The sequence below is a fragment of the Ursus maritimus genome, unplaced genomic scaffold (genome assembly GCF_017311325.1).
Source record: "Ursus maritimus isolate PB19 unplaced genomic scaffold, ASM1731132v1 scaffold_2, whole genome shotgun sequence".
NCBI classification, from domain to species: domain Eukaryota; kingdom Metazoa; phylum Chordata; class Mammalia; order Carnivora; family Ursidae; genus Ursus; species Ursus maritimus.
Genome location: NW_024424452.1, coordinates 69,922,679 through 69,946,185, shown reverse-complemented (window position 1 = coordinate 69,946,185; position 23,507 = coordinate 69,922,679). Strand labels below are relative to the sequence as shown.

The following is a 23,507-nucleotide window of genomic DNA, read 5'->3' as shown; positions in this document are numbered from 1 at the left end:
TGCCGGAGGGAGAGCAGGGGGCTGTGGGACAAGGCTCTCGGGTCTGCATGGGGAAGGGGACAGGGCAGTCATGACATCCCCTGGGCCTGGGCTTATCTTCTCCAGCTGTCCCTCCAGAGCTCTGGCCTCGGCAGGTGTCCCTTTCTCCCTTCCTCACTGCGGTGAAGGCTGGGTTATCAGCGCCCTGCTTTCCCGCAGCCCCACACAGAGCTCCTCTAAACAAGACAGTCAAGAAGGGGTGTGGTGGGATGGGAGCACGTTGCCCCCCACGACTCTGGTGATCTCTGCCCCCTTCAGCACACTCTCTCCCAAGAGGCCATTCTGGGCGACTCTGCTACTGAGCTCACCAAACTCCAGCTACCCTGACCTCCCCCTGGGGGAGGGCTGCACCTGCTCCCCGAAAGTTTGTCTCTGCGCCTTTGCTCACACCCTCTGCATCCAAAAGCCTGGCCCTTCCGTCTATCATAATCTGACCTTTGTCCTCCAAATCCAGCGCCCCTGTGTGGCTTTTCCTGACCCCTTGCCCCGTGAACCCGTGCTGTGCCGGCTCAGCCCAACTGTGTGACTTGATGGCACACCCTGCTCATTACAGCGAGCCCTGGGCCCAGATGCTGCCGTCTCCATACTGGGCCCAACCCCCACCTCACAAAACCCAAGCGAATACCAGGTAGGTGCTCAGGAGTGTGGCTTGACCGGACTGAAAGACTGAGGACAGAAGCACAGCCCGCAGCCGAGTGGAGATGTCGTCTGATTTATTAATTAATGCAAACACAGTTCATGCAAGTGCTCCAGGGCATGGTTAGAAAAAAAAACCCAGAACATTTAAAAAATGATAAAAATAACATTTACCAGCCTAGAAATAACTCCCGTCCTTTCTTCCCAGCGCCGGTTCCCCTCCTGGCCTCCCAGGGCCCCCCACCCCCCACCAGCTGGTTGTCCCCTTTACCCACCGCACTTCTTTGGTGATTAACAGAACTCCTGCCAGTGCTTGCTAATTGGGTTAATGCACTGGCTCTCCCAGCAGCCCAGCCCACCACACTGGCTGCTTTCCCAATACCTGCCTCTCATCTGTTCCAGGCTTACTAATTTGCAACAACAACCTCCATTGTCCCCCACATCTGGGACTTCGGGGTTTCAAGTGAATCTCCCTAAGGCAGAGAACAGAAGATGCTGCTATTTCGGTTTGTCTCCTGGACAATGGGGCCATTCTCTGGGGCCTGTGGGCAGTGCAGGGGAACCTAAGCCGTGATGGGACCCGGGCCAGGGAGGGGAGCACACAGGGGTAAAGTTCTGAACTTTTCTTCTTGGCTACTTGGGTTTACATTTCATTCCAACCAATTTCAGATGCAACTGACAAGCCAGGAGCCTGGGGATTTGAGGACCCCCGCCCTTTGGCCTCTGGTCTCTAGAACAGCCTGCACAGGGCTTGGGCAGGTCTGACCTGGCCTGACCCAGCTTCCCCCAGAGAAGGCAACATTGAGGGTGGTCTTTCCCACCCCCAAGGCTCAATCATTGCCTCTCAACACCCCGGGGGTGGGGGAGGGGAGCTTTTCTCCCCTGTTGTTTGTGAGATGTTTTCATTCTGCTTAAATCGGTTTCACCTGAAAGAGATCATTACCTGCCCAGGAGCACCTGGCTGGCTCGGTCGGTAGAGCATTCTTCCCTTGATCTCAGGGTAGTGAGTTCAAGCCCCACGCTGGGCGTGGAGCCTACTTAAAAACAAAGAGATTATTACCTGCCCAATGGAAGGCAATGTCAGCATTCTTGAAATGGGATGCACCCGGGACAGCCGGAGACAGCCTCCAGGAGTCTGAGACGCACCTGGGGGTGCCTTACCCTGGTTCTCACACCTTCTGTGGTCTGAGCCCCCCTTTAGCCTGGCTCCTGGGAAGGAGCTCAGTTTCTTAGAGCAACTTTTCTACCTTTGCTCCTCCCAGCCTCCAGGTAATCCTACTGTCCCCGGGCAGCTCCCAGGGCTTCCGACCACAGGCTCAGGGAGTGCTGAACGTGGGCCCCTGGGGCAGCCCTGGGCTACTCCCAGGGACACGTCCGGAAGATGAGCTTTTGGCATTTTATACAGTCACACCTTCTATTGTTCCGTCTGGACCTCTGACCGTGCCGTCCCCACGCCCCTGGGAGGGGCGGGAACACTAGAGTGCACCTACTGGTCGTGGTCATGGTGGTGGCTGGTGCTCCAGAAAGGCCCCTTCCGTGTTGCCTTCAACTCTGATTTTCAACTCCCCTTACCCCATCCCTCTGCTCTCGGGAGGGTGCAAGCCTCTGGCACTCAGCTCTGCGTTCACTGCCGCAGGGGAGAGGTGCTCAGTGCGTCCTTAATGAATTCGATTGGGTTGGGAGTTCCTGGCGAGGACTTAAGCGCCCGCCCAGGCTGTCTCCGGAAAGGAAGTGCTGATTTGAGAAACACGTAACGGAAGGCACCCACCGCTTCCCCCACGACGCTGGGAGTCGGGCTGGCTCCCTGGACAGGGGAACTCCCTGCAGAGACGTCTCCCTGTGACTGTCTGCACACCACTGCCCCCTGCTGGACACGGAGGCCATCCAAAGCCAGCCACCCTGGGGCTCCTTCCTTCCCCGTTCTGGACACAGCTCCTGGCCTAACCGGTTTCTCGCCCTGACTGCTTTCCTTTGACTCTGCGTCACCCAGGAAGGTACGCAAGGAACAGCAGCTGCTTTGAGTCCCGTGAATACTGCCTGAAAACCGAGGCGACCCAGAGTCACTGGCAAGCAATCCGGCAGCACCGCGGACTGTTACTGCAAGGATCGATAGAAGATTCTCCGGAAGAACTTCCACCTGCTCGTGAACTAGAACCTCTGCGGAGCTGACCACACTTGGGAGTCACCCGAGGAAAACCAAGAGGAACAAAAGGCTTCAAGCAGGAGAATTTCTATTTTAAAAACAGTAAAAACTTTCTCCTTTGGGGAAAGATCAGGGAAGGGAAAGCACACACATACACTGTGGGTCAGACTGCTTTCTCCTTCCCCGCGACACCCTCCTCTCTTCGATTACAGGGATTCGTGAATTTGCCTTACTATTTCTGCCCTGACCCCATTAGCTTGTAAGTACTTTGTCCAGTCCAACAACTGGTCTGTAAGGTACAGGTACTCAATTCCTGGCAGTCAAACACACGATGGGAGTGGCTTAATTTGCCAATAGCGATGATATTATTGTAAGTGAAAAAGAAGGCATCACACGTGTCGCTTATTCATTGCTTCGGTTTGCCGAGAAGTTACATTCATCTTCCCAAATGGAACTGGAGTGGCAGGCATTTGGATACAGGAATCAGGCTCAGGGAGGAAGGTGGCCCTGAGCCGATATCCGGGAGTGGCACAGCATGGCCCTGGGACGAACTACAGGGGGTGTGAGCTCGAAGTCTGGTACCTCCTGACTGCTGCTGGGGGCCCTGGGGGCCGGCACTGAGCCAGAGCAATAAAGCCACACGGGGAGAAGAGGGCAAGGGACAATGAGGTCAGACAAGCCAGGGGCCTGGGAAGTTTTCAGGATGACAGGGTGCCCAGTGGCTTCAAGTGCAGCTGAGTAATCTAGTCAAGAAAGGATTGAGTCATCCGAGGGAAGGGCGACATGAAGATCAGTGGGAACCAGCTCAGGCTGAAGGGTGGCCAGAGCTCTGTTGCCAATGGGATCGATGGGGGAAGGGGGGGGAGACCCCGAGGACAGGACAGCAATCGAGGCAGGCCAAAGGATAAAGACTTTGGTTTCAACCTTGCGCCCAGGCTTGGCTCCACCAACCCAGCTCCCCTATTGCCCCCAGTTGCAATTTCTGAAAGCCAAAATTAATCATACCACTTCCGGTAGTAATTAACACACCTGCTGGCTTGCCACTTGCTGGCCATTGAAGGCGAAGTCCTTTGCCAATCCGTAGGGTATAATTTGATCTCGGACTTGGCTTCTTTCTTTTCTTTCTGTCTTTCCTTTCTGTTCTTTTTTTTTTTTTAAGATTTTATTTTTTAAGTCTTCTCTACACCCAGCCCCCCAACCCCCAATGGAGAGTCACAAGCTCTCCCGACTAAGCCGGCCGGGCTCCCCTCAAACTTGGTGTCTTCATCACCTAGAAAGGAGAGTTGTGCAGATCCATAATCCCTTGTCCAAAACCCTTGCGGCTACGTGTGTTTGGGAAGTCACAGCTTCCCCCCACAGAGGGAAGGCGGCGCACCTGCCATATGCCACGTAAAGCTACCCGCAGAGACCCGGCTCCACCCTGTCCTCAAACACACCGAGTGGGACAAATAAAGACTCCAAACCACCTCCCAAGAGGTCAGGTCAAGTTTTCTACCAACAGAGTTACTAAGATATTTTTGTTTTTGTGAGCTTTTCCAATTTTCAGAATTGTGATAAGGGCTTGAGGACCACTCTTCCAGGGTTGTTTTAATGTCCAAATGAGTGTGTGTGTGTGTGTGTGTGTGTGCACGCGTGCACCCTGGTTTCTCTGTCTTCGGGGGCTGCAGCTGGGCTGAGCTCAGGGGTGCAGGGACCCCCCTCACCACGGCAATCCCTGCTCTCGAAGCTGTGGTCTCTTGGAGGCAGGGATGAGGTTGGCCTTGCACTTGCCCTGGGTAGGCACCGAACATCTGGAATGTTCCTCATTGTGACAGAAGGCAAATGTGGCACCGTCTCAAGTGCTACTGTCCTCGCCTTTGGGCAAAAATCGCTCCTTCCAGAGGGTCATTCATCCCGACTCTTCCCTCTCGGCCCCTCACTGCTGTTCTCCATGGCTCCTACACCCCATTCTCACTAACTGGGCCCCTGGCTCTTGGTCTTATTCTTCGTCCCGTCCTCTGCCTTACTCGTAAGTGACGTTAATAAAGAGTGGACCGGTCAGCTTCACCAGGAACTATAGCTCCTCTGAAATCCCCAACCATAACTTCAGATCCTCCTCCCTAGTATATAAGCTTCAGACGTCCTCGACACCGGCTCCCTTAACCTCTCTTAACCCAATTAAATACCCACCTATCTAGCCTGGGTCCCGTGATTTATCCCTTCAACCACGCTCTTGCCAGTGCCTTCAACGTTTCTGTCCCCTTGTCCTTCTGCTGCATGTACCCTACAAATCCCTACTACCTGTCTGATCCACTACAAGACCCAGGCCTCTGGAAGGTGCTGGAAACAGACCCCAAAATGTGCAGATTACGGCTCTTCTGGGAGTAGGACCTCCAACTTCAACTGGGCCTTCGGCTCTGCTGACAAGCTGTCTTTAAGTTTCTGGTCTGCTTCCTTGCTCATTTCTCACTCCAGCTTTTCCAAATCCTGGGCAGCCTGAAGCCTCCTCCTGTTCACGCTCCTGTGCCTTTTTTTTTTTTTTTTAAGATTTTACTTATTTATTCGACAGAGATAGAGACAGCCAGCGAGAGAGGGAACACAAGCAGGGGGAGTGGGAGAGGAAGAAGCAGGCTCATATCGGAGGAGCCTGATGTGGGGCTCGATCCCAGAACTCCGGGATCACGCCCTGAGCCGAAGGCAGACGCTTAACCGCTGTGCCACCCAGGCGCCCCTCCTGTGCCTTTTGCCGTCCCCTCCACGTTCTCCCTGAGATCTTGCTTTCCTCCTTCCTTGCATTTTTAATCCCTCCAGCTCTTATGGTTCCTTCTCTGAAAGTTACAAACAGGCACAAAGTCTTTCCCTCTTAAAAGATAACACTCTTGGGGCGCCTGGGTGGCTCAGTCGGCTAAGCATCTGCCTTCGGCTCACGTCATGATCTCAGAGTCCTGGGATCGAGCCCCACATCGGGCTCCCTGCTCCTTGGGGAGCCAGCTTCTATCTCTGCCCCTGCCCCTACCCCTGCTTGTGTTCTCTCTCTCTGTCAAATAAAATAAAATCTTAAAACAAAACAAAACAACCCTCTCTTTCGGGGCGTCTGGGTGGCTCAGTTGGGTAAGCGTCTGACTTTTGATCTCAGCTCAGGTCGTGATCTCACGCTCACGAGTTCAAGCCCTTTATTGGGCTCTACACTGGGCATGGAGCCAAAAAATAAAAAGAAAGAAAAATAATCCTCTTCCTTCACCAGTGTCTTCAGCCCATGTTCTGATCTCTTCTGTTTATGGCTGAGCTCTATTAAGAGTATAAAGCAGCTGCCTCCATTTTTATGCCCCTCCCGCTCTTTCACATCAGTCCCAATCAGACCCCAACCTGACTGAGGCTCCTCTGGCCAAGGTCACCAACGGCTACAATTCACCGACTCCTTTCAGTTCTTTGTACTTGTGTCCCCGTCTGCCCCCTGAGATCACTAACCTTCTCCTCCCCTCCCATCGCAGACCCTCCTGGCCTTTTATCTCTCTGATAACTTCTCTGCTTCTTCTGTGGGCTCTGCTCCCTCTCTCATCCTTTGTTCATGTGGCTGTTTCCCGGATATTGTGTTAGTCTCCTTTTCTCACCCACTGTCCTCCCCAGAGGAAGGCTCCACGACGCCCTATCTGCTGATGACTCCTATTTCTCACCACTTCTGGAGTTTTCTGTGGAGACAGACGGCTCTACCCAAACAGCCTTCCCCAGCCTTCCCCAAGGCTGTTCCGTTTTCTTTCTCCTATCCTGGCACCATAACCTCCACTGGCCTGCGCATCCCTCCACTGTCTCCTGCGTACCCCACGGGACTCACCAGGTCCATCTCTAATCTGTACGCTCCTCTCCACTTCTAGGCTAGTGCCCTAACTTAGATCCCTGGCTCTTAGGCCTGCACTATTGCACGAGCATCTTAAGTGGGGCCTCCCTGTCTTCGGGTTTGCACTATTTCCCTGTCCCCGTGTGCAGCTGGAGCCCCATAACATGCAGTGGACGGGAAAAACTCATCTAGAGTCACAGAAAGCAGATGGGTGATCATCTGGGGGCGGGGTGGGCATGGGGGGATTAAACATAAAGTAGCATAAGGGACCTTTTTGGAGATGAAGAAATGCTTCGGATCCTGATTGGTATTGGGCATATTGGTATGTGACCAATGGGTATACACACACGCTTGTCAAAATCCATCAGATTGTACGTTTAAAACCGGTGTGTTTTATTGTACGTAAAATATACCTGAATAAACTTGATTAAAGACAGACTCCCTTCCATGTCACCCCACTGCCTGGAGAGCCAAGTTCCAATTTCTTACCCCGGCACAGGAAATGATAGGACCTCTTCCCCATCCCCTAAAAACGCGCACATTGCCTACCGCTGAGATCTGGAAGGGGCCTAGCCGTCCAGGCCCTCCCGCGGAACAGCCGCTGCGTCCCCCGACACTCGGCTTAGGCGCCCCCGACCCGCAGGCGACCGTGCTTCCTTTAGGGTCCAGCGAACCGACATAAATGCCCATTGCACAAATTTTCGGTTGCGCTCCTGCGTTTCTGTCCCTCCCTCCTTTGCTAGGCTGCGGGCATGTCAGCTGCCCCCTGCTGCCCCCAGGCTTGTGTCTACAGCGCTTCCCACCCAGCCGCTGCGTCGTGGTCACAAGACCCGGGCCTCGACCACGCAGTCCCGCTGGAAGGACAGCGGGCCGACACTGCCGCCCCGCTCCTCCAGTCCTGCAGGGGGCGCTGTGGCAACCTCGCACCTGTCTCCCTGCTCTCGACTTCTCCTGGCGAGCTCCCAGAGCCGCTCGCTCGGGGCTCTGCCCCTCCTGGCAGCATCCCTCCTTCCCATTGGGCGAGGGCGGGCCGGGCCGTCCAATGGGACGAGGCGTTGGTGCGAGGAGGCGCCGCCATCTTCGGGCCGCTGGGCCCCTGCACCGGTCTCTGGCCACCAGAGGTAGGTGGTAGGTGAGCCGGGTCGCGCCGCCTGCGGTCCCCGGCCTCGCCCCCTCGCGCTCCGCTGCGGGCCCACAATGCCGCAGTACCAGACCTGGGAGGAGTTCAGTCGCGCGGCCGAGAAACTCTACCTCGCCGACCCTATGAAGGTAAATCCCCGCGGGGCCGCTGCCTCTGCCCGGGGTCAGGATGTCTTCCCTGCGGTCCGCGCGGCCTCCGGAGCTTCTCCAGCCCCGGCAGGAGGTGCTGGGCGTGAGCGGAGACGTACCCCGCCGGGTGTCCTGGTTCCCGTTGCCTCCCGAGGAGCGGCCGGACGAGGCCCGGAAACCGGGTCATCGCAGGGCCCCAAGCGGCCCTGCCCTGCCTTCCCCGCCCCCAGCCCAGAACTTCCCGGTTGCCGCGGTTGGTTTACGTGTCACTAAGGGTAGGGCTCCTCCCCCTGCGGCTGCGGCCTCCTGACCCTGAGTGGTCTCGCTGCCCTTTTCCCGTCCTTCTGCGGCGTATATGAGAATGCTTGCACCCTTTCCTCAGGAAATGCTCTTAAACGCAAATGTTGGTAGACCGTTTAGGGGGTCATTCATGGCCCCCACAAAAATTATGATAAGTAGATGCCAGGGGTTAGCTCCTTATTGAAGAGCAAAGAAGTCCAAATGACGGGAATGGAAGCATCATTCAGGTCTTGATTTTTCTTCCTCTCGCGTTTTTATTAATTTTGTTGTCCTATCCAAAGACTGTTTAAATCTCTTTGCTAATTAAAAGTCTCCGTAGGTTTTTAGACCTAGATAAGTAACAAGGAGCTGTGAAACAGTGTTTGTCCCTTCCTTACAATAAAATGATATAATAATAGATGAAGACCTGAGTTAGGTATTTTTGAAATCGAGCGTTTTGTTTATGACACGATTTCTAGCTCCTCCATTTGGTTGACCTCCCGTGTTTGTAGGGACATTGGTTTCTCCAGCAATGTACTGTACGAACGATACGGGATTTTTGTCCAGAATCACCCACACGGTACACAAAATATCTGAAAACATAGTAAAGAGTATAGAAATTCACATCAAGAGTAATCATATTTTAATTAATTTAATAGGGAAATGAGGGTGCCTGTGTGGCTCAGTTGTTAAGCGTCTGCCTTCGGCTCAGGTCACGATCCCAGCGTCCTGGGTTGGAGCCCCGCATCTGGCTCCCTGCGAGGACCTGCTTCTTCCTCTCCAACTCCCCCCTGCTGTGTTCCCTCTCTGTCTCTCGCTGTCAAATAAATAAAATCTTAAAAAAAAAAATAATAATAATAGGGAAATAAATACAAGATGGTAATTACAACGTATTGCTGTGAACAGAGCCGGTCTAGAATATGCAGGATGGAGAGAGAGCCTTTCCTCTCTTCACCCCACAGAAAAGTCCAGGGCCTGAAAACTTCTACTGGTTTTCAACTGATGTTTTGATAGGTGAGGGGCTCTTGACTAACAGTTCTGTGGAGTGCCTTCTTTGCGACAGGCATTTTAAACTACATATCCTTACATGTATAATTCATGTGAACAAGCAAGACAACCCCTTGAGGTAAGTGAATAAACAGTCCTTGATACATTAAGTGGATTGCCTGGTCTCTGAGAGATGGAGCTAAAATTTGAACCCCGTTCTCTAAACCCAAAGTCTGTGCTGTCTCTGCCAGAACTAAAGAAGAAGCGAAGTTTTGTCAAGACTCCTCAGAAGCTGTTCTACAGAATTCTCTGTCTTCTCTCCCACCCTCCCGAGCCTGTCGAGTACGCCTGGCACCTTTTACCGTTTGCTCTTGCATTGCTCTCACTGAAGATGGGGTTCCTGCTGGACCACGTGATAACCTATCAGTCAGCCTGTCTGCGTTTTTAGTCCCTCCTTCACTCATGCCACAACTCTAAGACAAAAACTGGATTTTCTCAGTTTCCTACTTAAATACTGGTTTTTCATTGATTGCTGGGTCAAGTCCAGACTCCCAGTCCATAGTCTGACCCTCTCCAGTCTTTCTGGCTTTATCTTCCCACCATATCCACATCCTAAGCTCTAGTCTGATGAAGTTACAGAACTTAGATCTTCATACACACTGCTCCTTCAGCTTCTCTCCTACCCTCTTCCCTAAAAGAGAAAAGCATACGTGGGCAAAGCTACCTTTAGGAATCCTTTTTACACTTCCCTTTCCCCCAGTTTAAATTACTTGTTTTCTCTTCTAGCATTTTACCTGTGTATTCCTTTATAAAAGGACTTGATCTGTGTGTCTTGTGTTTGGTTATTTTGGTTGGTTGAATTCAAAGTTCCTAAGAGAGCAAGAATCTTGATTGCTTTTTCTCCCTTTGTGGCCTCTGACCTGGTAACTTAGATGCCCCTTCAGTTACAAAATAGACCCTCTTATAGTACCATAGAGCTTTTAATTCGCACTTCTCCTCATGAAGCCAGCCGTTTTTTTTTTCAACTGAGAGTTAAGACTTTTATAGTTGTCATGCTTAGTACTTTTTTTTTAAAGATTTTATTTGTTTGAGAAAGGGAGTAAGTGAGAGCACAAGTGGAGGGAAGCAGAGGGAGAAGCAGACTCCCCGCTGAGCAGGGGAGCAGCTGTCCTGGGCGGGCTCCATCTCAAAACCCTAAGATCATGACCTGAGCCTAAGGCAGATGCTTAACCGGCTGAGCCACCCAGGCACCCCCATGCTTAGCACATTTTAAAGTTTCATTTTGTTTCTGGAGAACTGAATTTTTTTAAAACATGTAGAATTGAATTAAATAACCCAATATATAGAATTGGGCATCTAAAGATAATCTAGTTGTAATTTATATAAGTGCTTGGTGAGTTCCCTTTTCTCCTTCACCAAAACAAATCTCAGAGTGTTGTGCCCCCCCCCCACCCCCCAGTCCCAGGAGAGCAGAGACATAATGGGAGAAGCTGTAGGTTACAGCTCTTCATAGCCCTTTTTCTTTAGTTTCCAGAATTGTCTTGAGGCTTCTCGTTCTACATTGTGACCATTTTAAAATTATGTTCCTGTTTTGGCTTGTAGATACCTGGCACTTTTTAAAACGGATAGCTATTTATGTTGGTCAGCCAAAAATGGACTGCCATGGACTGTTTTGAATCCATCATTTAGGAAAATAAAATTGATGTTCCCAGAAGTTGTGAACTCTATTGGGAGATGTTTTCTTCTAGATAAATCATTTTCTTGGGTCCCTAACTGTAGAATGCCAAACAACAAAGGTATTGTGTAGCATGGCGCTCAATGCAGGAATTATTTTGGAAGAGTTATCGATGGAGACTTATTTTCGTGACAGAATTCTTCTTTTCTGGCACTGTGTGGTGCCATCATGATAAAGACATGGTTTCTCTGAATGCTTGAGTCCGAATCTACCTCGGAGAGCCACAGGGAGGGGACTGCACGAACCGTCACTGCCGTCCTTCCTGCCACACGGTTTTGGACTTGCATAGCCTTGTCTGCTGTTTCTCCCCCTGCTTTTCCTATCATCCCTCTGTGGCCGGGTTGGTATCGTAGGGAACGAAGAACTTTCTCTCTTTTTTTTTAAAGATTTTATTTATTTATTTGACAGAGATAGAGACAGCCAGCGAGAGAGGGAACACAAGCAGGGGGAGTGGGAGAGGAAGAAGCAGGCTCATAGCAGAGGAGCGTGATGTGGGGCTCGATCCCAGAACGCCGGGATCACGCCCTGAGCCGAAGGCAGACGCTTAACCGCTGTGCCACCCAGGCACCCCGGAAGAACTTTCTCCTTTACCCTCTTAGGTTTAATAGCTGGGGCCCTGCAAATTAAAGTGACAAAAGACAGATTAACAAGAGAGAAAACACGATGTACAGTATACATGGAGCTCACAAAGCATTTGACTTGAGGAGGCTGTTAGAATGGGGGCCTGTATACCCTCTTAACAAGGCTGATAAAGTGGGAAAGAGGGTGGGCTAAGGAAAGGGGGTTTGGGGCTTCTGCGGAGGAAGGTAAGTTGTGGAAAGGTGATCAGTAGGGATTGTTGTGCAGATAAGAGCCCTCCTTTTCCCAGTAAGGGAGAAAGGAGCTCCTTCAGTATTAGAAATTGATGTCACCTTTACAAAGGTTAATATACGTCCTGCGTTTAGCCAGAAAGGACAGAGAGCTAATTGGTCTCTGCTCAAAACAGTCCTTATGCCAAAATGACGTGTTTTGAGGAGGCATGTGGTGATCCCCTTCAGTATATAGAAGGTTCCCCACTTATGATGCTTGGACTTCCGTTTTTTGACTTTGGGTACTGCAAATGCAATATAAATTCAGTGGAAATCATACTATGAATTTGAATTTTGATCTTTTCTCAGGCTAGTGATACGTGGACAAAACTCTCATGGCACTGGCCACAAAGTAATTTCTACAGCCAGTGAGGGGCTTGAATTCATGACCCCAAGATCAAGAGTCAGATGCTCTGCCGACTCAGCTGGCCACGCATCCATGATAATTTCAATTTATGATATTTTCAACTGACACTGGGCTTATAGGGGGCATAACTCCACCGTAAGTTGAGGAAGATCTGTGTATTCTTGGGGGGCAGGTGGAGGGAGAGGGAGAGAATCCCAAGCAGGCTCCACGCCCAGCACAGAGCCTGACGTGGGGCTCGATCTCACAACCCTGAGATCATGACCTGAGCCTAAATCAAGAGTCGGATGCTTAACCGACTGAGCCACCCAGGCACCCCAAGATCTGTATATTCTTTTTTTTTTTTTTTTTTTTTTTAAAGATTTTATTTTTATTTATGTGACAGAGAGACAGCCAGAGAGAGAGGGAACACGGCAGGGGGAGTGGGAGAGGAAGAAGCAGGCTCCCAGCAGAGGAGCCCGATGTGGGACTCGATCCCGGAACACCAGGATCACGCCCTGAGCCGAAGGCAGACGTTTAACGACTGCGCCACCCAGGCGCCCCAGATCTGTATATTCTTAATGACAAACCACCTTAAGGGTCTCATGGACTTTCCCTGAATGTGGGTATGTTGGGAATTTTCAGTCTGTCTCTTCAAACTGGCTGCACATAAGCATCCAACTTTTTAATCTTTTTTAAAAAACTAATTACAGCAATAGAAATGAATTAAAATACTGTTTTCTACCTCTTTCAATAATGATGTTTACGGTAAAGATGTGTTCAGATGTTTTGGCTCTTCTAGAGGGATCCTCTTCAGCATACCTGAAGACTAAATTATTTATGAGAAATGTCTTCTGACTTCACTGTTTCTCAATGTGTATTTTTATTTCAGGCCCGTGTGGTTCTCAAATATAGGCATTCTGATGGGAGTTTGTGTATTAAAGTAACAGATGATTTAGTTGTAAGTATACATTTTTATTTGTTGCGTATGTCCAGATTTGTTTGAGTTAATCACTTGTTTGAAATTAATTACGTAGTGCAGATTGCCCATTAGGATGCTTATTTTGCATTTCATTCCAAAGTCAAAAACCTCATTCTGGAAGCTACTTTTACAGACCCTTGGGGAAATAACTTATTTCATCAATGTCGTATGTCAAGTGTTGTTTAATAATTACTTTCTTCAGACTTTAAGCAAAAGCAGTATAGAGACTTAAACTGGATATGAGGGAATAGAGGTCTCCTTATGAGCGTGCGGGAAGGAAATGATGGTGTTTGAACACAAGTTATAGGCTTTATAGCGCTCTCCCTCCTTCCCTCCCTGCCCAGTCTTGTCACTTCCACACCCCGCATTCCTTCCAGGACCCTCTGCCACCTGATCTCCACATGCAGCAGTCATCCACTGAACTACGCTTGTGGGGAGCCCGGCAGCAGCCCCTCGCTTCCAGACCTGATGGGCTCATCCATTCACGTCTTACTGGACCCCCTGGCTGCTTCTGATACACAAAACCACGCTGGTGGAAACTATTTTGGCATCTGTGGCTCCATTTTATCTTCTTTTTCTTTTTCTGTGTTTCTGTCTTATTGCTCTTTGCTAATAAATACTGGTGTCTCCAGGATTCTGTCCTGGGTCAACCTTCATACTGCTTCTGGACCAGTCCATTCAGCCGCAGCTGCGGTGCCCCGGACTGCTGGAATCTAGGTCTGTCTCCACATTTGTATACTTAGCTCACATTTTTCTTCTGACTTCCTGACTAGCTGTCTGTTAAGCATCCTTACCTTGGTGCTCCTAAAAATTAGCCTGTCTAGAATGGGACTCCTCGTCTCTTCTCAGGCTGCCGCCTCCTGTTCCCTAGCGCCTCAGGGTCCTTCCTTGCCCGTCCTCACATCGGCTGGCCCTTCACTTGAAGAGCTTGTATGTGACCCTCTGATAGCTTCACGTGCTCCCCTGGGCATTTGGGAATTACTGGCTCAGGCACCCTGGTCTCATTCCTGTCACGAGTGCTCTGTGTTCACTGTGCCTCCCCTAAGTTTAGGGTGTCGTCCTCACTTGGCTGGACTGCTAGGCTCGTCTCCCGAAGGTGTCCCTGCTTCCAGTTCATCCTTTGATTGTCTGGAGAGATTTCTAAAAATGCCGGTTTGGTCGTTAATGACCCTGCTTAAAAACCTTAGTGGCTCCTTGTCACTCCTGGTGTAACTGCAGCCTCACGTGCCTCCCACCCTCTGTCTTTTCTGTGTTGCTGAGGGCCTCCCGAGACGTGGCGGGCTGTCTTAGGCCTCTGTGCCTCTGAATGTCCTCCGTCCATCTTTGCGGCCTTGAGTCCCACCACCGCCCAGTGTGGTGAGACAGGTGCTTATCTTTCAAAACCCAGCTAAAAGGATTGCTTCATCTCTTGCTTTGCTTTTCGGCTCTTCTTGTGCCGTATCACAATTGTTCTGGCATAACTGTCTTTGTAATAGATTCCGAACTTCCACACAACAGCAGTAAAGTTCTTACCTGTATTTCCAGTGACTAGCGTGATGTCCTGACCGGGAGGGTACTTAGTAAACAGGTTTTTAATTCTTCAAAAAAATTTTGGAGTGACTAAAAATCACTTTCTGTCTTTGCGCATATATTAGCTTTTTATATATTTGTGTCCAAGGTTCCATTGTGAGGTTGCATGAATTCAGACTTTGAATGATTACGATGTCTTCCAGGAACCAGCTACGTTTGAAGTCACTGAAAATGTGAAAAATGGTGTAGTGTGCTAGACTTAGAGTCAAGAGGTTTGGATCCGAGTTCAGCCATTTACCAGCGTCCCAGCCTTGGAAAAGTTCAGACCAGAAGTTTGGCTTTCTGGGCCTCTGTTTCCTTATCCGTAAAGTGCCATAGCGGTGGTCGGCTCCCCTGATCGGGGTGTGGGACGTAAACTACCCACGTGAAAGTACCTAGTGGTATGGCATCAGTGCTTGTTTCTTAGTACCCGCACACGTGTGCTTGAGTCTGGGGCGTTCACACTGAGAATCGTTTCCGCTGTGACGGGCACAGAGCGGAGAGGTGTATCTGCGGAGGACAGCTCGGCTTGGCCTGTTTGTAAGATAGGAAAGAATGCGGAACTGATTTTAATCAAAAAATCAAAGAACTGATTTACCTCAAAATGATGACTGTTTGCCTCCTGGTAGTGATGGGACATACACACGTTGGCCGGAACTGTAATGTCGCACTGGTGACGCCTGTGATGAGAGCGGAATAGAAGAACGCCTTCTGTGTCCTTCCTTAAAACTGCTGCAAATTAGTCCTTACTTGGAAAGGGCCAAGGACACAGTCAGACCCATCCTCCTGAATAGTAAATATATGAATCAACGCTCTGACAAAATCTGTTTTCTAATGACTCTTTTAAAGTGTGTATACTGCCCTTGCTAATTCATTTTAATAGTTACTAATTCCTTCAAAAACTCAGTCTTAAGCTACATTTTTATTTCACCATGTGTCTCTGACTTTTTGTAGTCCCATTTATGCATCATTTTTTTTTTTTTGATCCTGGACTGAGTTATCATATTTTCTATGAATCTGAAATTTTTTCTGTCAAACTGTAGTGACAAGGTAGATAGATTCTCCCACAGCACGTGTACTGAAGTTGACATGTTGGAGAGTATTATGGCCGCTTTACAGGATTATTACACAAATTTCTACAGTATGTGGGTAATTTAAGCGAGTGGTTTTTAAAGGCAAAATGACCAGTTGGGGGTGATAAGATTGAACTACAGATTACTTAAATTGATGACTATTATTGCAGGATCATTCGTTCCCTTTAAGACTCATGTGAACCCTTAAAATGGGCTAAAGAAAAATGGACCTTTTATTACAAAATGAGGGAAAGAACTGCCAGCTTAAATTTGATATTTTTTGAAGACCCTAGAACAAATGGTTTTTGAGAAACCGTAAGCGGATCTTAAGTATCTATCTAATGAATTTAACTTACAGCATGGAAGAATTTGGTTTGAATTAAAAATTGTGAATACCTTCAGAAAATCAAGGTTAGACAGGTTTATCTGCTTTAATTTAGACTGTGACCAGGTGTGAGCAAGGGATGGTGGATTTTTTTCTTTAAATTATCATTACTGACCCCTCCCCAACTCCCAATTTCACAGGTGGGGGAAGCAATCCTAATATTGCTGTGCTTTTCCCAATATAACTCAATTAGTCATGACCAGATCCCAGGGAGAAAATAATCTGATTCCAAGCCTGGAGTTCTCATTAGACCCCACAGCAGGAATTAGCATATTAGTTAATTGGTCAATTTTGAGGGTGTTCTGTTAGAGTTCATTTAGTTTTTTGCTTACAGCAGTGAAGTTGGAAATACTACAAGATACTAAAGGAATGTAATTACTGGGGGCTTAGAAACTTGAGCGTAAGAGCCTTAGTATGACCTCCAGAGGGAATAGAGCAAAACGGGGTAGGAAAGACTTGTATTTGTACCCAGTCCTGTATTTGCTATGTTGTTGATAGCCTACTTTTACGTAGTTAATGTGTACTTTTAAAATTTCTGACAGTGTTTGGTGTATAGAACAGACCAAGCCCAAGACGTGAAGAAGATTGAGAAATTCCACAGTCAACTAATGCGACTTATGGTAGCCAAGGAATCCCGCAGTGTTGCCATGGAAACGGACTGAATGGTTTGAAGTGAAGATCTGTCATGTTCTTAGGAAGTAAATCTCTTAAATCTGAAAAAGTGTTGGGAAAGGAACTACTTTATGTAATTAAGTGGGCTCTTCAGAAGTGGGGAGATCATTTTTTGTACTTTGTTTTTTAATGTTTACTTTAGAGAGCTAGGAGTGTAAATGCTTTCAGGTAGAAAAACCTTTATTTATTTTTGGAAATTGAACAAATGCATATGTTGGGAAACCTTTTGCGGGTTGATACGGGGTAAAATACATAATTATTCTACGGTAAGTTCCTATCAGTAATTTGAAAATGAGATACCAGTAAAAGGCAGTTCTTCCTTAAATTTAGTTACTCTGTCTTTAAAAGAAAATTAAATGTAAGCATTTCGCTGGATTGGTGTATTTCTTTCGGAGCGTAAAATTTGTGCTGTTGACCAGCAAACGTAAAATACGGTAACTGGAATTACCTGTGAGCAGCAGGTGCCTGACTGCGTGTAATACAGTAGTGTAGTCTCAGTTGTCGGCACGGCATCGTGGAAGCAGGTACGCTTTACTTTACCTAAAACTTTCCAAATTTAAGCTGTAGTTTTGAATGTAAGGGGTTTGTAGTATCATTAGCTTGTTGAGCAGAGACTTGCTGGAATCTAGTTGTCAGTGCTCAGAAACGACTGCAGTTACTTGAAGTGCACGAACAGAATGATTGCTGGCGGACTGAAAGCACCATATTACACAAGTGTTTGCCACCGATTTCCCATCTATGTTTTCTCACAAGGGCTCGAGATTATTCAAACTGTTAAATCTTTGCATATGTCTGTGCCACCCCTGCCCGTTCCTCTCTGTATTTAACCAAGGTGTTAAGCGTGACTGTCACAACTGTTATGTTTTCCATTAGGCCAGAAGGAATATTATTTGATATTTATCATATTATTATAACCTGAATTTTATCACCTAAATGTAATGTTCACTTGTTGCTTCCTACATTAAAATATTTTTTTGTTAGGAATTTGTCGTGTTGAGCAGCATTTTAACATGGAAAATTCCATTAGCCATACGAATTTTTGCATGTTTCAGAGAAGTAAGTAAAATATTATGTGAATATGTATTGTTTCTCTTGAAGTTTTTAACATCTCAAGAATTACTGATTTCTTGACTGGGATATACTGTATTCATTTAGTCTAAAATGAGCCTGATGAGACCGTAGTAAATTTTGTTTGTCGCCAGTACGTTTTATCACAGGACCTTCTCTGAAGATTTATGTTGGTGGCAAGGTTGTTTTCTTGACTAAGAAAAGTAACATCAAATAGTAAAGGGTGTTTAGGGTTTGGGGTCCCCTCTCCCCTGATCAGTGGGATCACTGGAGGATTTTTTTGGCCTTTTTCTTTCTCATTTACACCTTCTGCTTTTTAACACTGCTTTATAAAAATATCCTGGAAGGGAGGGACTGGGATTTGAGTTCCTTGGGTCCTTGTAACTTATAGCACAGAGTGGAGAGCAGAGGTTGCAAGGCAGTTGGCCTGGGGACTTGGTCTCCACTACTTCCTCACTCTGTGGTCTTAGGTTACTTCTCTGAGCCCCCGTTTCCTTCTCTGGAAGTTGGGCTGACAGCAGTATTCCTGGGACTTGAGGAGGATCAAAGGGTAGAACCTATTGTTAGCCCTTAGTACGGTGCTCGGAACATAATAAAGCTCAATAAATGGTAGCTGCTGGCAGTAGTAGTTGCATTTTTTAGGGAAAAAGGTATACCTGGCTCTTAAAGTTTATTTCATAACTTTAATTGAAGGATTATTTAGAGGTAACGTCTGCCTTTTCTGCTGAGAGCTGTGTCTTTATTAAATGCCATTTTTGGCCGTGGGGGGGCAGAACAAGACTGTCCCCAGAGAGAGTGTTCTTATGTGGGAAGAAACTGAAATCCTTAAATCTAAAACTTCTGTATGTGTCTGCACAAAATAAAATTATTAAGATAATTAATTGGTAAATGTATCAAATTTCTTAAAGACCATATAAATAACAAAACACCAAATCATCATATATTCTTAAAATTGCAGTGCTGTGTACTCCCAATTTTATTTATTTATTTTAAAGATTGTATTTATTTACTTGACAGAGAGAGAGACAGCCAGCGAGAGAGGGAACACAAGCAGGGGGAGCGGGAGAGGAAGAAGCAGGCTCCCAGCAGAGCAGGGAGCCCAATGGTGGGGCTCGAGCCCTGAGCCGAAGGCAGACGCTTAACGACTGAGCCACCCAGGCGCCCCTCCCAGTATTTTTTAATCATGAAGTATTTCTAGACACCATAATCACACTTCCCTGGGTTAACTTTTAACAAACATGTTTGTGATGTGTTTGATCAAACTGCTGACTCTGAGGTCATCCACGTGAAGTCACTGTGGTAATTGAGATTCTAGGTATAGTTAGCAGCTAAAATAATTTCATTTTGTTCTCTTACAAGGACCCACTCTCCTTGGAGTACAGAGTTCATTAAACATTGCTGTTAGGCTATATATGTTCTCTACCGTAAAAGGTTGGATTTTCTCTCTTGGGGTACCTACTCTGCCAACTTCCTGTCTTAAAAATCTAAAGTCTCGTGGCACCTGGGTTGCTCAGTTGGTTAAGTGTACCACTCTTGATTTCAGCTCAGGTCATGATCTCGGTCCTCAGATTGAGCCCTGCTTTGGGCTCCGTGCTGAACTTAGAACCTGCTTAAGATTCTCTTCCTGGGGCGCCTGGGTGGCACAGCGGTTAAGCGTCTGCCTTCGGCTCAGGGCGTTATCCCGGCGTTCTGGGATCGAGCCCCACATCGGGCTCTTCTGCTACGAGCCTGCTTCTTCCTCTCCCACTCCCCCTGCTTGTGTTCCCTCTCTCGCTGGCTGTCTTTATCTCTGTCGAATAAATAAATAAAATCTTAAAAAAAAAAAAAAAAGATTCTCTTCCTCTCCCTGTGCCCCTCCCCGCCGGGTTGCTTCTCTTCTCTTCCTCTCCCTGTGCCCCTCCCCGCCGGGTTGCTCGCAAAAAAAAAAAAAAAAAAAAAAAAAAAAAAAAAAAAAAAAAAGTGTGTCTGTGTGTATAATATATATATAAAGTCTCTTTCTCAGCCACAGCTTAAGTCATTGATTAGAGGCAGTGTTGGCAGCATTTTATAGTTGATTCTTATGTTACCCTTGAAAATCTAACATTAACAGTTGCATGATGGTAATAGTCTTCAAAGTATTCTAAAACAAATTCAGAATGAGTGAAATGTGAAATTAATTGCCCAAGAACAGTAAGAGGTCCTATCCTTTCTGCCTACTGAAAATGAAACTGAAAGCCAGGTCCCTACCTTTATCACACTCCTGTTCCTCTTAGTCAAAAATGCCTTGTGGGAATGGCAGTATCATCGTATTTAGTACTATTTCTCTTTAAACAACAGGGAAAACGTTCCTTTAGTACTGCAGTTGAAATGTATGATAATGTGAGAAGAAAGTCAAAATGATTTCATTCCTCTTTCTTACATTAAAAGCACTAGTTGGGGGGCACCTGGCTGGCTCAGTTGGAGGAGTGTGTGGCTCTTGGATTTCAGAGTCGTGAGTTTGAGGCCCACATTGGGTGTAGAGAATAAACTTTAAAAGCATCAGTTGGACTGGTTCCAGATAAGGTGGAGCAAGCACGTGCCCCATGGCTCTTCCACCAGGGACAGCTGCGAGTGTGTGGAGCGCCGAAAGAAAACAGCAGGTAGATAAGGAAAGAAGTAGAGATGTTGAAGTACCACTGAACCAGCAATGAGTCCACCATTTTCCCCCTCTGGTATCCCCCAGCGTGAACTCAGCACGTTGGAAAACTGGAATTAGATACTGGGGTGCAGACAGGTCACAAGCCCTTTTAATCTGGCTCAAGGAGGGGGAACTTCTAATACACCCAAGAGAGTGTAGAAGTCCTTTGTTTTTTTACTCTTTTGTGTTCTCTTACCCGGCCCCCCACTCCCACCCCAGCAATCCCATCATGGTGACAGCATCCACTACTGGAAGTGGGAGCCTGCAGGAGTCAAAACTTGGGGAGATGACCCTCTCCCATATAGCTTTGTCTCCAAGAGGGTAGAACCAATCCCCGTTGCATTTTTCTCTCTGCCCTCCATCCACTTGGCCCTGGATGCAGACACAGTGGCAAAACTAGTCTTCTGGCCAGAGAACTGAAAATAGAAGGAACCAGAAAGTACCAAAGAGATCACAGAAAGGAAGGAATTCAGGAACGGACCTCATTAAGTTGTTGATGAACCCCTGAGTCCACTGCCAAGCTGTACGTATGTGTGCATCTGATCTGTTTCAGCAGACCGAAGACTCTTAATGAGACCACCGCCCAAATCCTAGCCTGGCAACTGGGAGGCATTCACATGCATGGCAATGATTTTGAAAGTTGAACTGACGTCCCAAACTGCCTTCTGAAGGCTATCATTCCAGTGTCAGTTTAGCTTTCAAAACCTTTGCCTGATCTTACACACCTGAAACTCATACAATGTTTTATGTCTATTTGGTCAGAATTTTAATAAACAAGAGTTAGAGTTTAATGACAACGTTCAGAATGCCAAGGATACGATCCAGAATTACCTGGCACACCAGGAAATGGGGAAAATCTCAACTCCTAGAAAAAGACAGGCAAGCGATCCCAGCACTGAGATACCAGATGTTGGAGTCATCTGATAAAGACATTAAAGCAACTATTGTAAATGCTCCAGCAAATCATCAAGAACACTCTTGTAGCCAATGGGGGGAGGGGATCTCTTCAAAGAAGAAGAAGATATGTATATAAAAAGAATGAAATGGAAATTTTAGAACTGAAATACACAGTAACCAAAATTAAAAATTCCCTGAATAGTCTAGCATAATGGAGGAAACAGTGAACTTGAAGATAAACCAAGAGAATTTAATCTGAAGACCAGAGAAAAAGGTTGAGAAACAAGAAAGCAAAACCACAAGCAGAGCTCCAGAGATCTGCAGGACAATGAGAAAAGGTCTAACATTTGTGCCATCAGAATCCCAGAAGGAGAGGAGAAACCATGATGCTGGAAAAAATATTTAAAGAAATACTGGCTAGAAACTTCCCAATTTGGTGAAAAACTGAAACCTATGGATTCAGGAAACTCCCAAGATACCCACACCCAACACAAATCATCATGAAAACTGGACAATACTCTTGAAAGCAGCCAGTGAAAAACAACAGTGATCTATGGGAACTAATGATTTGGATGACTAGATCTCACATCAGAAGTGGAGGCCAGGAGAAGGAGCATAGCATTTCTAAAAGGCCAAAAGGAAAGAACGGGCAGCCCAGAATTCTATAGCCAATGAAAATAGCCTTCAGGCACTAAATGAAAAGTCACTCTTGGTTGAAGAAAAACAGAAAATTTGTTCGCAGCAAGCCTGTCTAAAACAAATCATTAAAGGAAGTTCTTCAGACCAAAAGGAGATGACACCATAAGAAAATCAGGAAAGAAGGAAGGGCAACGGAAATAGTCATGATCTGGGTTAAAAGAATTAAATGATTCTCTCGAGTTCTTAAAATACATTTGATGATAGAAATAAAATATGGCACGGATGGTGTTTTCACTGATGGAATATGTAAGATATCAGAACAAAGGAGAGGGATGACGGAACCTATATGCTAGTAAAGTTTCGACAGTCCACTCAAAGTGGTGAAATCTTGATTCCAAGTAGACTGAAAAACGTGTGTATTCTCATCTCTCAAGCAACCACCAAAAGAACTACAAATAGTTCGTTTAGTAGATAGATAAATGAAATACTGGAAAAAAAGTTAAATGACCCCCAAAAAGGCAAGAAAGGGGTATCAGGAATAACAACAACAAAACAGGAAACACAAAACAATAAAATGGTAGACCTGAATGCAAACACATCAAGACTTACATTAAAGTAATATTAAATACCAATAGTCTAAACACACAGAAATTGTCAAAATGAAAAAAAACCCAAAAAACTAGAACCAACTATATGTAACAATTTTATTATAAAAGATATAATTATTTATTATAAAAATATTTATTATAAAAGATATTGGTCAAAGGAAAAGACATAGGATAAAACAAAGCGTAAAGCTTCCATGTCCTTAGGACAAATTACCCTCCTGGTGCATTCATGAATGATTACCCACCAGGGACACTGACCCGAGCTTTGGCTGTCCATTATGTTCCATTACATAGGAATGATCGAATCACTGGCCATGCACTAGAGCTCAATCTTCAGCCACCCTTCCCCTTCCTGGAGGATGGGCTAAAACCCTCCTTAAAGCCCCAACCCTCTAATCACATGGTTGGTCTTTCTGGCATGGCTAGCCCCTTTCTGAGTTACCTCATTAGCATAAACTCAAGAGATGGTCACAGGGACCCACCATGAATAACAAAGGTACTTCTATCACTCAGGAGATTTCAAAGATTTAGAGGTTAATTCCCAGGAACGCTGGTTTCCTGGAACAGAGACCAGAAAAATTCTTTACAATCTCTTAGCAGTAAAACATTCACTGCTGTCATACAGGAAACTAACCAGTGCAGTAAGGCAAGAAAAAGAAAGAAAAGGCATCCAAACTGAAGAGAAAGAAGTAACTCTGTAGACAACGCGATGGCCTACATAGAGAATCCTATGGAATCTACAAAAAAAGCTACTGAAACTAATAAGGTTGCAGGTTACAAGATTAATGTATATAATATATACAACTTTATTTCTATATACTTGCAAAAAACATGGAAGTTAAATTGACAAATACATTTTTAATATCAAAAGATACATACTGAAAGC

The 23,507-nt window shown here is 46.7% G+C and overlaps 1 protein-coding gene across 1 annotated transcript; it reads left to right on the top strand.

Moving 5' to 3' along the window:
- Positions 1–7,015: 7,015 nt before the first annotated feature.
- Positions 7,016–17,834, top strand: SRP9 (signal recognition particle 9). Its single transcript, XM_008695310.2, has 3 exons — positions 7,016–7,901; positions 12,986–13,054; positions 16,624–17,834. Exons 1-3 carry the CDS (start codon positions 7,830–7,832, stop codon positions 16,741–16,743), a joined length of 261 nt encoding a protein of 86 aa, XP_008693532.1. The 5' UTR covers positions 7,016–7,829; the 3' UTR covers positions 16,744–17,834.
- The last annotated feature ends 5,673 nt before the right edge of the window (positions 17,835–23,507 follow it).

What these genes read in the sequence shown, in the direction of transcription:
- SRP9 (XM_008695310.2), top strand. Translation starts at nt 7,830, where the DNA reads ATGCCGCAGTACCAGACCTGGGAGGAGTTCAGTCGCGCGGCCGAGAAA. An exon ending in ACCTCGCCGACCCTATGAAG is followed by an intron (nt 7,902 to 12,985) that starts GTAAATCCCCGC and finishes TTTTTATTTCAG; the next exon opens with GCCCGTGTGGTTCTCAAATA. An exon ending in AAGTAACAGATGATTTAGTT is followed by an intron (nt 13,055 to 16,623) that starts GTAAGTATACAT and finishes AATTTCTGACAG; the next exon opens with TGTTTGGTGTATAGAACAGA.